General features: G+C 46.7%; 1 protein-coding gene across 4 annotated transcripts in view; it reads left to right on the top strand.

Moving 5' to 3' along the window:
* Window positions 1-13,690, top strand: part of USP4 (ubiquitin specific peptidase 4) — a 40,526-nt gene that overhangs the window by 14,056 nt on the left and 12,780 nt on the right. For 3 of the 4 annotated variants that reach the window (XM_043441918.1, XM_043441916.1, XM_043441919.1), the window contains exons 7-13: window positions 4,822-4,962; window positions 5,866-5,983; window positions 7,125-7,298; window positions 9,111-9,269; window positions 10,457-10,681; window positions 11,670-11,753; window positions 12,681-12,775. In XM_043441918.1, the coding sequence (XP_043297853.1) occupies window positions 4,822-4,962; window positions 5,866-5,983; window positions 7,125-7,298; window positions 9,111-9,269; window positions 10,457-10,681; window positions 11,670-11,753; window positions 12,681-12,775 (996 nt within the window). The remainder of the gene's footprint in view (window positions 1-4,821; window positions 4,963-5,865; window positions 5,984-7,124; window positions 7,299-9,110; window positions 9,270-10,456; window positions 10,682-11,669; window positions 11,754-12,680; window positions 12,776-13,690) is intronic. The other variant, XM_043441917.1, reaches the window with a different exon arrangement.

The following is a 13,690-nucleotide window of genomic DNA, read 5'->3' as shown; positions in this document are numbered from 1 at the left end:
CTCTGGCCAATTCTGTGACCACACCTGGCTTCAAAGGAGGCTGGGAAATGCCTTTCAGCATTTGCAAGGGGTCTAGCTAAAACTCAGGATTTGGAAACTAAAGAAGAACGGAAGAATAGCTATTGGGAGGTGAAGAAAAAAAATTTATTCTACTAGTACCACCCAATATGTGAGGGTTTTCCCTCATGCTAATCAATTCTTTGAAACCAGCTGGGTGTCCTGCAGTTTAACTCAGCTCTGCCACTGTTCATCTGGAGATAGCATCAGATCCCACAGGTTCAGGGCTCAGTCCCACAAGGTTGCCTCCCCTACAGATGCCGCTCCCAAAACCAGGGTGTTAACTGCTTCTGATGACCCTCTGGCTGTATGTAAATCAGAAGTTCCCACAACCCTCTTCTTGGGCTTGATACTTTGCTGTAACAGTTTACAGAACTCAGTTAGCTTGCTGTTTGACCACTTTATTATGGAAGGGTATAACTCTGGAACAGTGCAATGATAGAGAGGGATAGCCAGGGTATAGGAGAAAAGTGAGGTGCTTCTGTGCCTTCTCCATGCAGTCACCCGTTTAGCACCTCCATGCTAAAGCATGTCTGGAAGCACCAGTCTGGAAGCTCAGCAAAACTCATACTTCAGGGGTTTTGTGGAGGCTTCAGTAAGCAGGCAGAATTGATTAAACTGTTTGGCCATTGGTGACAGAACTCAATGTCCAGCCCCTCTCCCCTCCAGAGGTGGGTGTGTGGGGGTAAGGGCAGAAGATCCAACCTTCTCATCACAAGGTTGATTCCCCTGGCCAGCAGCAAGCCACCCCCACCCCCACCAATCCTTTGGAACTTTGCAAAAGTCATATGCATAAATTGAGATGTGGTTGAAAGATCTGTGTTGGGAGGAACAACAGACACTTTTCACTTTTATCACTTTGGAGCTATTTCAGGAACCAAAGATAGAAGACCAGAATATAACCAAAGATGTTCCCATTACTCTTATCACTTAAGACATTGCAACAGTTTTAGAAGCTGTGTGCCAAGAACCTTGCACCAAACCAAAGCATGTATTTCTTGTTATAAATCACAGTGCCATAGGATGCAGCTAGGAAACTGTCATACCTAAAAAGGGGAATTGAGATGGAAGGCAAGAATGAGGAGAAAAAACAACTGAAAAGTATGGTAATTAAAAAACATAGGAGACTGAATTAAGTCCAGCTATAACAGTAATTAGAATAACTATTGATGCGTTCAACTTACTCAAAAGACAAACTCAATTCGGATTTTTTCTTTTTTCTTTTTCTTTTTTTTTGGGGGGGTCCACCTTGCTTCCCACTCAGGCCAGGCCCGTATCCCAAATCTGCTGGTTCTACTGAGTCTCTTATTTCTGGATGTACTTTCAAATCCACCATCGGGCAATCAAGGCTTTCTGCCCTAAGTACGTCTATACAGGGAGGAATGAATGCGCGGTTCCATCCTTCCTTCTCAACAATTGCTATTAAGTTACTATTTACAAATGGCCAATCCTCCTGACGTCCTTACCACAAAGATACTATTACTTTCTCCCACTTTAGCATCATTGCAGTACAAGAGGAAACCGATATTCACAGAAAATGTCACAGAATTTAGGCAGGAGTTTGCTCCCAGGCTACATGATTTCCTGTAGCTGAAGGAGTAGCAACTTAAGTCTCCAGCCTGAGTTCTGCAGAAACATCCCAGAAAACACCCTCCTGGAGATCCTCTGAAACTCCACGGCTGGGCCCCTTCCCCCTTTCCCCTTCCCCTTCCCCCGCCACTCCCCGGATTTTTTTTTAAAACCGGCCATGTTCAGTAACATGTTGTCTGTCAAAGAAGATGCAGGATGAAATTGAGGGAATGTGAAAAGTATGTCAAGTGAATATGTCATCCAGGGAAAGTCAATGATTGGCTTAATCCTTTTTTTAAAAGAAAAACAACCCGCTGGTATGACAAAACCCACTGAAATGTTGTGAAGTAATTAGCCTCCAACTAATAAAAAAATAAAAAAATAAATAAAAAATAAAAACAACCCGCTCATAAAATCAGTTTTCCATGTATGCTGGCAAGAGGAAAGCATAATGAAATTGTTTCCATTCAGCTTTTCTTTCACCAGTGAGAGCCACCTGGTTAATTGTGAGCATCTGCAATGATTTTTTTTCCATTTTCTGTGGATTACTCCAACCTCTCTGTTAGTTCTGCCAAGGTTTTCTGTAGATTCGGTCCCAATTTTTTTGTCTCTCTAACTCTTAGTTCTAACTTTACTTGGGTGATATCTGTAAGGCCTGGTTAGCGCTATACCACCGTCCCCTTTATTTATTTATTTATTTTCCATCATCCCTTTAAAGGCTGCTTGCCCAGAGCTAGAATAGGCCAGTGTTCCTCAAATGGAGATTTGAGTTGTGCTCAAATGAGGGTTAACAGTGTTGGTGTGTGTGGGGAAGATCACAGCCTAGCATGTGAAGGCAGTGAGGATTGTGGCTACTAGTTGATTGTTGTCTTAAGGATAATGCCAGATGCTGGGCTCTGAGGTCAGAGGGTGAATTTAAAGAGTGGACGACTCCACAGCGTAGCATCCAGCCTGGAGAACATCTGAGAGGCAGGCAGAGAGCAGTGCAGCAAGGAGGGCAGGCATGAGTGTGTTGCAGAGCCATTGGTCTGTGCTTGTTTTTGTTGTGATGGTAATGACCTGGCACGCCTGGGATCAGGAGATCCCTGGGATCAGGAGATCCGTCAGGAGGAAGGTACCAGGAGACCAGAGGCTTGACCAGAGTATCTTTTGGGAGCAGAGGGAGCATTACTTGGAGACGTAGCCTCTGTTTTCATAATGTTTGTGGCAGGCAACCTCAGTCACGGTTGATAGTGAGGTCTTGCCCCATGTCAGTTCCTTCCTACCGTTGCCTACTTCCCAGCTCTCAGAGCCCTCGGGTGTGCTCTCAAGTTGCCTGAGACAACATCAAGTGACAAGCGCCCAGGTGTCTCCCAGGTACAAGTCAAGTCATTCTGTACAGAGGTCTTACTTTTTGATTTGTCTGTCAAAGGTAGAATTTAAAAGACAACAAAAAGCACTTTGTATTATGTAAGTTTTCAAGCATATAAAATATATCCTTAGATAGTCATCGTTAGGTTTCTTTTTTTAATTTACCAATGGCTGTGTTGGATCTCAGCTGGGTTATCGTTCATTGCAGCGTGTGAGCGCAAGGTATGTGGGATTTTAGTTCCCTGATCAGGGATTGAACCTGTATCCCCTGAATTGGAAGGCAGATTCTTAACCACCAGACCACCAGGAAAGTCCCTGGATTTCTTTTTGACTGAATTTACTCTGAAAACTACTGGCACTATTTTCTGAAACATTGTATATGAGTGTCAAATAAAAATTTTCTCATTTTCTTTCATTTCAACCAGAAGGGTTGTCTGTTTAAGAAGTTGACAGATCTTGGATACATGTAACGGCCTTATATGGATTTTTGCCCTTTTAACTTCAGAGAATAAAATAAGTTACCAGTGAATGATGACTTAAAAAGGGAGTGTTAAGCCATGTGCCTTGAGGTTTGTATATCAGAAATTGATTTTTACCGTCTTGTAGTATCTGCAGACCTGAGGTAACAGAGTCTGCTCTGTGAGCCCAGCCTTGGGTAGCAACTTGTTTGCATAGGAGGCTGGGCATTCTGGCAGCACCCGGAACAGGCCTTAGATGTTTGTTGAAGTCCCCTGTGTGCCAGAAGAGTGTGTCCCTTGGCTCTGCCAAGCCTCATTTAAGGAGCTGCCGTAGTTCTTGGACTTCTCTGCACTTGAAGATGAGGCTCAGTGAGGCAAATGCTCTTCAGGATTAGAGAAGGTGCATTTCTGTGGGTGGTTGAGAGCCTGAGGAGCCCTCTTTCCCTTTCCCTTGCTGTGACTTCAGAGTGTGAAGCAGAACTCAGTTCCTGACACCCATTGAGGCCCCTGGATAGTCCCTGACATCTGCCTACAGTGTGGGTACAGGATCGCTCATCTTTATTGCCACACCCCACTGTCTTCTCACAGGGAGCCCTGGTTGACATCAGATTCCATGAGGCTAGGCATTCTGCAGGGACACCACAGCTTAATTATTTTCTCTATTCTAAAAATAACTCCCAATCTGGAAGGAAAATCACCATTGTATGTATTTGAAACATTGCAGACAACTCATTTCCTCCTATCTGTCTTATGTGGATTTTGGTAGAAAACTTGATAAAATTGTTGTCAATTTAAGATTTGGGGCAATTAGCCCTTGGGTTAATTAATCTGAAATTAGGAATAAATCTAAAATAAGACACTGTGAAAAATACTGAAACAAAAGTTTGAAACAGGTTTTTCACTTTGGTAAATTTCAGGAAACAAAAGCAGTTGCCTGGAATAGCACTGTGACACTAAATTGCCATTTTCATGTTCTGGTGTACTTACAACCATCTGTTTAATTTGGGTCTAGTGTTTTGAGATAATTCATCTCTTACCACCATTTTTCTTTGTCTTTCACTGGTAACTCTTAAAATTCAGGGCAGCTGATGATTTATCAATCAAACCAGGATGCCCTGAAAGTCAGCCTTGTGGTTTATCTCACTGAAAGATTCAGTGTATGACCATGTGGATGAATGAGACAGGAAGACCAATTAATTTCTTTACTCTCACTTCAATAAAAATTTACCTTGAAGTAGCGTGAAAACGGGCTATTTGCAATTAATTTTAAATAACTGAATTTGGGGAACATGTGTTTCTTGAGAAGACACTTTCTTCTCAAGCAAGTCTTAAAGAGGGCTTGCTTCTGTGCACAGTCAGTAGCATTGTTTCTGCTTCTCTCTCCCAGATCAAGCACTGCGCCTAGCAGAAATTTTACTACCTCTCCAAAACCATCAGCAAGTCCCTATTCCTCAGTGTCTGCCTCTCCCATTGCAAATGGTGATGGCACTAATGCCTCGGGGATGCACAGCTCCGGTGTCAGCAGGGGGTAAGAGCAGGTCCTTTCACTTTCCTTCCTTTCCCGGGCCCTCCCTGACAGCTCCCCTGCTGCTGCCCTGAGCATATGCAGGACTCGGCTCCGCAAGAGAACCCGCCTCTTGTGGCTTCTCTGTCCATTTCATCCCCCCCCCCCCCCCCGTAAAGCGTGCTTCCTAGCTCTGGTGTACGTTGCTTTTCTTCCTACCAGCTGGTGTTTTCCCATCACTGCATTTGTCTGTGAAGGGATGGGCTGGCCTTCTGGCAGAATGGCTATCAGGGGGTGACTGTCAGCTGCAGGGGGTGTGGGGCATGGACTGCCTGCTTCTCCTCTGTGTGGCTGTGATCCTTCTTCCAGCTGTGTCAGAGCACCTGCCATAGAGCGCAGATAGAGTGGTAGAGGAAGGTGAGGCGAGAGAGAGTGCATGTGCACTCAGGCACAGCCAAGACCACGCGTGACCGGGTGGGTGGTGGCAGGTGCAAGCTTCCGTCTTGGTAACCACAGTGCTCTTTCCCGAAGTCACCTGGCATTTAGCCCTCTGGAGGGATATAGAGTTAGCATTTGCCGAAGCCTTTGCGACCCCATGGACTATAGCCCACTAGGCTCCCCTGTCCATGGGATTTCCAAAGCAAGAATACTGGAGTGGGCTGCCATTTCTTTCTCCATATTAAAGCTAGAGAGCAGAAGATTCAAACAGCATCTCTTCCCCTTAAGGATGTGCTTACCACCTATTATCATGTCACGTCAAGGCGGGGGTTGGGGGAGCTGGAGGGCTGGGGAGGGGAGTAAAGAGAACTTACATCATGGGATCATTATCAAGTGAGAATTCTAGAGGCCCAGGTGAAGCCCCAAGAGGCATCTTGAGGGCATGTGAGCAGCACTCACTTGATTGCTGGTGTGGGTTGTGTTTTCCAGTGGATCTGGCTTCTCTGCTTCGTATAATTGTCAGGAGTCCCCATTGACTCACGTCCAACCTGGGCTCTGCGGACTAGGAAACCTGGGGAACACCTGCTTCATGAACTCCGCTTTGCAGGTAGGGGGCAGAGCTGCCATCTCAGTTAACACCGTGTCTCCACAGTACTTGAGGCTGGGGTTGCTAGTGGCCTCTGCAATGTTGGGAGGATACTCTCCAGGGTCCCTAACGACCCGTGGTTAGTACTTCAGGAATCTCTGCCAGTGCATAGCCACTGGGTGGTACAGAATGGCCTCATCAGTGTTCCTGGCTTCAAAATGTTTTCTCAGTTTGGTTTGGTTTTATAGTGAAAATATTTTGAGTTTTGTTGACCCTTAGAGAATGATCTCAAAAAGTGCTGGAATACATGCCTGGTTGGTCTCTAATGGGATGAAATCTCAGAGCAGCTGGTACCATGCCACTATATTCTCGCCTGAGGCTGACCATCTTCACCAGTGAGCTGTCTCAGCTTACGCCCATTGAAACCTCATTTATTCATCCACCAAATATTTATTGGGCACATACTGTGTAATGGGACTGTTGGGGTCATGGGCTGGAGTTAAGAGTCCAGCTACAAAGTTAAGAGGGCACAGTCCCTAATAACTGTCTTCATTTCTGACACCACTGCAGGTTTGGGGGTCCCTAAAGATGACCCTCAGTTTGTTAATTTGCTCAGACTCAAAGACTTCACTTGAAAGTAATTCTCCTTACAGTTACAGTATATTATAGGGAAAGGATACAGATTACCATATCTCACAACTATAGATGCAAGTAATGTAGATAAAATTTTAGCAGATCAAAATCAGTGAGGTCTAAGTGAAAGTAACACATAACAAGAGGGTGGGGTTTGTGCTAGGAAAACCAGACTGGTTTAAACACCTGAAAAATTAAGCAATGTCTTTAAATATAGTGACAGAATGAAGGAGTAAACTGTGTGATCCGGCACTTGGGCTCAATGGCCTCTGCCCTCAGCTTGTCTCAGAGACGGTTCTTAGTCTGTGAGCTTGTCTCAAGACAGTGTTCCTGGAAGGTTTATCACTATGGGGCCACCAGCCTTGGCCTTTGAGAGACTGTGCCTTCCTGTTGTGAGCCCTCCAGAGAATCAGAAGGGAGTGACCTTCATTTTGTTGGAGTGATCTTCACTGTTCATTTAGAACTGGGTTTTTCCTGTGTTTGAGTGCTTTTCAGAAGGCGTGTGAGCTGTGATCATTTCTCTTTTCAGTGCTTAAGCAACACAGCACCATTGACCGACTACTTTCTCAAAGATGAATACGAAGCCGAAATCAACAGGGACAACCCCTTGGGAATGAAAGGGGAAATTGCAGAGGCCTATGCAGAGCTCATTAAGCAGATGTGGTCTGGCAGGGATGCTCACGTAGCACCTCGCATGTTCAAAGTAGGTTGATATGTGTCTTTCCTTTTTCCTATTTTGTGGAGGGTGATTTAATGTTGTAATGAAGTATTCCCTTACTTGCACTTTGGCATTAAGATGGGCTCTGAGACTGCATGGTCAGATCCTTCTTTTCTGTTCAGTCGTTTAGCACATACTTAAGTGACTTAACCCTCACCTCTGGGATGAGGGTTCTTCAGATATCATTTGTATTGTAAGCTGCTTGCTCAGAATGCCATATTCTACAGTGAAGAAAGTGAAAGTCACTCAGTAATGTCCAACTCTTTGCGACCCCATGGTCTATACAGTCCATGGAATTCTCCAGGCCAGAATACTGTGAGTGGGTAACTGTTCCCTTCTCTAGGGGATCTTCCCAACCCAGAGATTGAACCCAGGTCTCCCACATTGCAGGCGGATTCTTTACAAGCTGAGCCACTCTAAATGGCTGGTACCGTAAGCCAGACCATAAAAATTCAACCTAATATCCAGTATTATCTGAGGGGTTCTTCCAGGTTCTCTCCCATCCAAGTACTAACCAGACCCGACCCTGCTTAGCTTCCGAGATCAGACGAGATCGGGCGCGTTCAGGGTGGTATGGCCGTAGACTCTTCCAGGTTCTCTGAGCCTGGAACTTACACCAACTGTGGTTTCAGTTGAGCCCCTTAAGTCAGGAATTGGGTTGACAGTCTTGGAAGGTGGTGTGAGGGGCAGTTCTCACTTGGATCCGTCAGTTAGGAAGATGGGGAGGTGGGTGAACTGCAGTGGGCACTTGGAACAGTTCTTCCTTTTGCTCTGAATGTTTGTTCCCGCCGAGGGAGAAGTGACTTGCCTCCACGTGGTGAAATCTGGGAATCCTATTTGGTTCAAGGAGACTTAATGAAGCATCTGATTCACAGAGGGAAAAAAATAGCACCTAAGCTCAAGGAGAAAATTAAAACCTTATATTGTTTATTAAAATTGAAAACAAATTCTTTCCATCCTCTTGGTCACATTAATCCCTGGGCAATACATGTAATGACTGTTCCCAGAGTTTCTGTTTCCATAGGTCTGGGCTGCATTTCTGTCAAGCTCTCAGATATTGCTGATGCCACTGGTTGGGCACTGCATTCTGAGAATCAGTGACGTAGAGCAATACAAGGCAGACATTTATGGCTAGGAGGGCTCGCGCGCTCTCTCTTTTTTAAATTAAACTTTTTATTTTGTATTGGAGTATAGCTGATTAACAAAATATGGTGATAGTTTCAGGTGGACAGCAAAGGGACTTAGCCATACCTGTATACGTATCCCTTCTCCCCCAGACTCCCTTCCCGTCCAGGCTGCCACAGGACGTGGAACCTGGTACCTGTGCTCACAGTACATCCTGGTCTGTTTTCCATTGTAAATACAGCGGTGTGTACATGTCCATTCCAAGCTCCCGATCCCTTAGGAGGGCTCTTATGTGCAGGAGGGGTCTTCTGGCTGATGCAGGTGCCATTTGTGAAGTCCTTAGGGAGACTGAACCAAAGGAGGTGGTTGGAGAGGGATTTGTGTCTGTACTTAGGAGATGTAGTTAGGGAGTCACTGTTCACTCTGCTTGTAGGGTGGTGGCGCAGGTTCTTAATCTGTAGTTATCCTGAATTTCGGATCTCAGCCCTGTTGTCTCTGGTGAGAACTACCTGCCTTTAGGCCCTTGCGAAGTTAATGGGACTACTGGACCAAGGGTCTTCTCCCATCTGGTCCTAGGTGACTGTGCAAAGCTGTTTCTGATGACAGTTTCCCATCTGACTTCACTGGTTCTTTATAACTGAAAACCTTCTAATGTGGTTGCTTTTATTGTAGACTCAGGTGGGACGCTTTGCCCCTCAGTTTTCTGGCTACCAACAACAAGACTCTCAGGAGCTCTTAGCCTTTCTTCTAGATGGATTGCATGAAGATCTGAACCGTGTGAAGAAAAAACCCTACCTAGAGCTGAAGGATGCCAATGGGCGGCCAGATGCGGTATGATACTGGAGACTTTTGGACAAAAGTATTCCACAGAAGCCACCTCCAGGGGCCTTCTTCTGGTCTCGGAGTATTGGTGGCAGGGCCCTGGTTTTCTCTCACTGTTGTTGGTGATGTGGACATGCAGTCTCATAGAGAAATGTGTTGCAGTTACAGAGGGGCTAACTCTGGTTACCTCTGATGCTCCTTATTAGTATACCAGACCATCTGAGCCACCAGGGAAGCGCCTGCAAACTGTCAAGTGCCTGCAGTGTGGACGTTTGGGATTATTATTCCTCTGATGAAAATCCATCTATGATTGTTAAAATAGTTTGTTATTAATATTGTTTAGGGCACTTTTTTTTTTTTTTGCCTTGATTTTCAGCTCTCTAAAGAAGGAATTTAGTATTTAAGTTATCCTATCACGTTGGGATGATCAATATGAATGCTTTCAGTTTTTATTTAATGTATTTATTTGTTTAAATTTTGGCTGCACTGTGCAGCCTGTGGGATCTTAGTTCCGCAACCGGGGCTTAAGGCTGTACCCCCCTGAAATGGAAATGTGCAGTCTTAACCACTGGGCCACAAGGGAAGTCCCCTCAATGTGAATATTTTAAAGTAGCATTCAGATCTTAAAGGAAAAACCATGAGCTAGCTCATGAAGCAGCTTTTTTTTTTTTTTTTTTTTTAATTCAAGTGGTGTTTTTTTTTTTTAATGTGAATGATTTTTTAAAAGTTCTTATTGAATTTGTTGCCTCTGTTTTGGGTTTTTCTTTTTTGTCCAAGAGCCATGTGGCATCTTAGCCCCCTGACCAGGGATTGAACCCACAACTCACCTGCTTTGGAAGGCTAAGTCTTAACTCCAGGACCACCAGGGAAGTCCCTGAAGGGACTTTGAATTGTTGGAAGCGCTACAGGCTACAGTCCCGCCCCCCCCCCGCCCCCCGCCCCCGGTCAGGTCCATGCATCATCTGTGTCCCACAGATCCTGAGTTCGCACTTTGTTACATGTGGGACTGGGCTGGCATGTGGAGTGAGTCTGGTGTGCCAAGAGCAGTCCTGGCCCTCGCTGGCCTGGACCCAGGACTTGGCCACACAGACTGCCTTACAGCCATCTCAGATCTTGCCGTGAATCATTCTGGATGCAGAGGTTAAGAACTGGGAGATGCTGAGAATGTTTTATTTATCCCTTTTCCTTTTTTCCAGGTGGTGGCAAAGGAAGCCTGGGAGAATCATAGGTTGAGGAATGACTCTGTGATCGTGGACACGTTCCATGGCCTCTTTAAATCTACATTGGTTTGCCCAGAATGTGCTAAAGTTTCTGTGACCTTTGACCCATTTTGCTATCTAACTCTCCCACTGCCCTTGAAGAAAGACCGAGTTATGGAGATCTTCCTAGTTCCTGCTGACCCTCGCTGCAGGCCTACCCAGGTAAGAGAGTCAGCACCCTCACGTATCCCTTGTTGTGAGAGGCCTGCAGACCCAGAGTGGGGCTGCTTCCATCTGTTAGGACAGGAGCTCCATCAGCTGCCTCTCATACCCCTTGGTGCTTGCCTTGAGCGTGTGCCCGTGTCCTCCGTCAGACCTCTGTGTAATCCCATGGCATTCCAGCACATCATGGGGACTTCTGGGTGGTAATCCAGTGGTTAAGAGTCCGCCTTCCAGTGTGGTTCCCAGGTTCAATCCCTGGTTGGGGAACTGGGACCTCAGATACCACAGGGCCACTAAGCTCAAGCACCACAACTAGAGAGTCTGTGTGCTGCAACTAAGGCCTGAGACAGCCAAATGAATGAAGATTTTTTTTTTTTAATGTGTATTGGGGAGGTCCTCTGGGCTCTGCCATCACCTTTTCCCCCATTCTCCATTCATTTGTCTAAAGGAACCTGGCTGATCTGCTACAAGATATTTAAATCTGAACGTTAGGGAACTAGAAACAGTACTTTCCTTGGTCATGTTCACCCCTAAATCAACTGGGAGAGCCTGGCCAGAGCAAAAGTCTAGATGGAAAGGTGTTCAGCCCAGCTGAGAGCTCACTGCATGCTGCTTCTAGTCTTATTTTCTTTTGTCTCTAAAGAAAGATGACAAGGACTGGTTGGCAATTTGTAGAATTTTAACATTTTTTAAAAGGAAGTAGTAGTGAACATCTCCAAAAAGTTAAGAAAAAAAATGAAGCTCATGTGTAGGAGAGAAAGACATGGCCCAGCTTCTATGTGGTGCTGCCTGAAGAGAGAGACAGACATTGAGGCCAAAGACTTGCCCGTTCGCTCTGCTGGCAGCTCATCTGGCCCTGTCCTCACCACGGGCACCTCCACCCTCCGTGGTGCCTGCTCCTCCCAGCTCATCTCCCTGCCCCTCTCCAGCTCATCTCCCCGCCCCTCTCCAGAGCACCCTCGTCACCCCTCCTCTCTCTCCTCTGCAGTACCGCGTGGTTGTGCCACTGATGGGGGCCGTGTCCGACCTGTGCGAGGCCCTCTCCAGACTGTCTGGCATTGCTGCAGAAAACGTAAGGCAGGGTGTTTTGTGGCTCTCTGCCTGTTGGGGACACTTCATAGTCCTTTGGAGTTACTTTTCAACCTTTTAGTCACTTTTAGAGGGTGGTTCTTATGGGCCAGCACATGTGATTATATCTGGAAGCCTCTGACATCCTGGTCCCCATTCACTATGCTCAGTGTGGCTGAGACTGTCCCTTCTGGCCCCTGGAACAGCCTTTCCATCGTGGAGGACACCTGGCTGTGGTCAGAGGGCCAGGAGTGGGGCTCTGCTGTCACCTCGCCTCCCCGACCTTGACCTCGTCTGTAACGTGAGAAACGTCATGTTCTTTCCTGTCCCAAACTCTGCAAGTCTGTGAAGCGACTTGCTAGATATCTTTATTTTAAAACAGTTGCTCATGCTGGCCCTTCTGCTGAGCCTGGCCCCTTGTGGAGGTGGGGAGAGTGAAGACCTGTCCATGCATGAGGACCCCTCCTCCTGGAGACCCCCGACCCCTCCCCTGTCCCAGCCCTGGTCAGTGCTCTTCTCCCCACTCCCCTTGCACCTCCTGCTGGTGTCAGGTTGTAGGTCTTGGTGGTTGGGGTTGCTCTTTTTCATTATGTGTGAGGATGGCTTGGGGACCTCCAGCCCCAGGGAACTCCTCACAGCGCTCTGGATGACAGCTGGTGTCTGGTCCGCACCCACTTCCCACCATTCCCACCACTGGAGGGCAGATCCCGTCATAAACCTTGGGACAGATGTTACTGGCATCTTTTCTGCTGGCGACAGCTTGCTGCTCTCCATTAGACCTTGACCCCTGAGCTCTGGGCCTGGTCGTATTGTAATCTCTCTGGAAGCAGCACCCCAGCAGCACATTGTTTTTCATTTGTACCTGAGTATTAAGTACCCTATTCCTGTTGATTCTTTTTTTTTTTTTTTTCCTATTCCTGTTGATTCTTAGATGGTGGTCACAGATGTGTATAATCACCGGTTCCACAAGATTTTCCAAATGGATGAAGGTTTAAACCACATCATGCCTCGGGATGACATTTTTGTGTGAGTACTCAGGGGTTTCTGCTATGAGGTCAGCGGAAACATTCCAGAGGCTTTGCCTAGTTGGTGAAGATCTGGCAGCTTGTGGATTTGCCTTGACCCCTGGGCACATGAGATGGACATTCAGGGAATTGTGGGCAGCCACCAGTGCTAAGTGCCTATGGGCACTTCAGAGCTAGGCATTCCAGATACCTCTTCTCGGTGTGGGCAAGGCTCTCGCCAACAGTTGCTCCTTGTTAAGAAGGCCTGTTCAGTGGTCCTGCAGATGATCCTGCTATCAGAAATGCTTTTCTCAAGAAGAGTTACAGCTTTGTGAGGGGTCATGGGAAGACAGGAGAAGGGACACAATACAGGAAGGGGGTTTCCTTTCTCCAAGCCGTGGGCAGTGGTTCCTCACATTGGTTCCATCTCAGAATATCAGGGAAAGTCGATTAAGTGGCCTTTTTCAGCTCTAACATTTGCAAGCTCCCAGATGGGATTTTCTCATCCTGTTGGGGACAGTGCACTCCAACTGCAGCCCGTCTCCTCAGCCCCTCCCAAGTCCTCTTGCCTCTGCTCAGTGTGACTGTGTGTGTGTGTCCCTCTTCCAGGTGGGGCGGGCTGGAGTGTAAGCTTGCCTGCGCCCCCCAGCAGCCGCTTGTCAGAGCAGTTTGCATGTGGACCACACCCACGCTCCATATTCCTCAGTCCCTCTCACTCAGAAATTTCTCTCTGCTGAGAGTGGTTTTCAGGGTTTGGGTTTGGTTTTGGTTTTTGGTTTTGGCTGAGGAATGCAGTCCACAAGGGAGGCATTTCCTTCCCTTTATGTTTTTGGGGCCTGTAACTTCTGGTCACTCTAAAAGGAAGCATTCTTAACCACACCCAAGATTCTAATTCCGTTCACACAGGAGCACAGGCTGCTGCCCTACTCCCAGCCAC

The sequence above is a fragment of the Cervus canadensis genome, chromosome 22 (genome assembly GCF_019320065.1).
Source record: "Cervus canadensis isolate Bull #8, Minnesota chromosome 22, ASM1932006v1, whole genome shotgun sequence".
NCBI lineage: Eukaryota > Metazoa > Chordata > Mammalia > Artiodactyla > Cervidae > Cervus > Cervus canadensis.
This window is presented reverse-complemented; position numbering and strand designations above follow the sequence as displayed.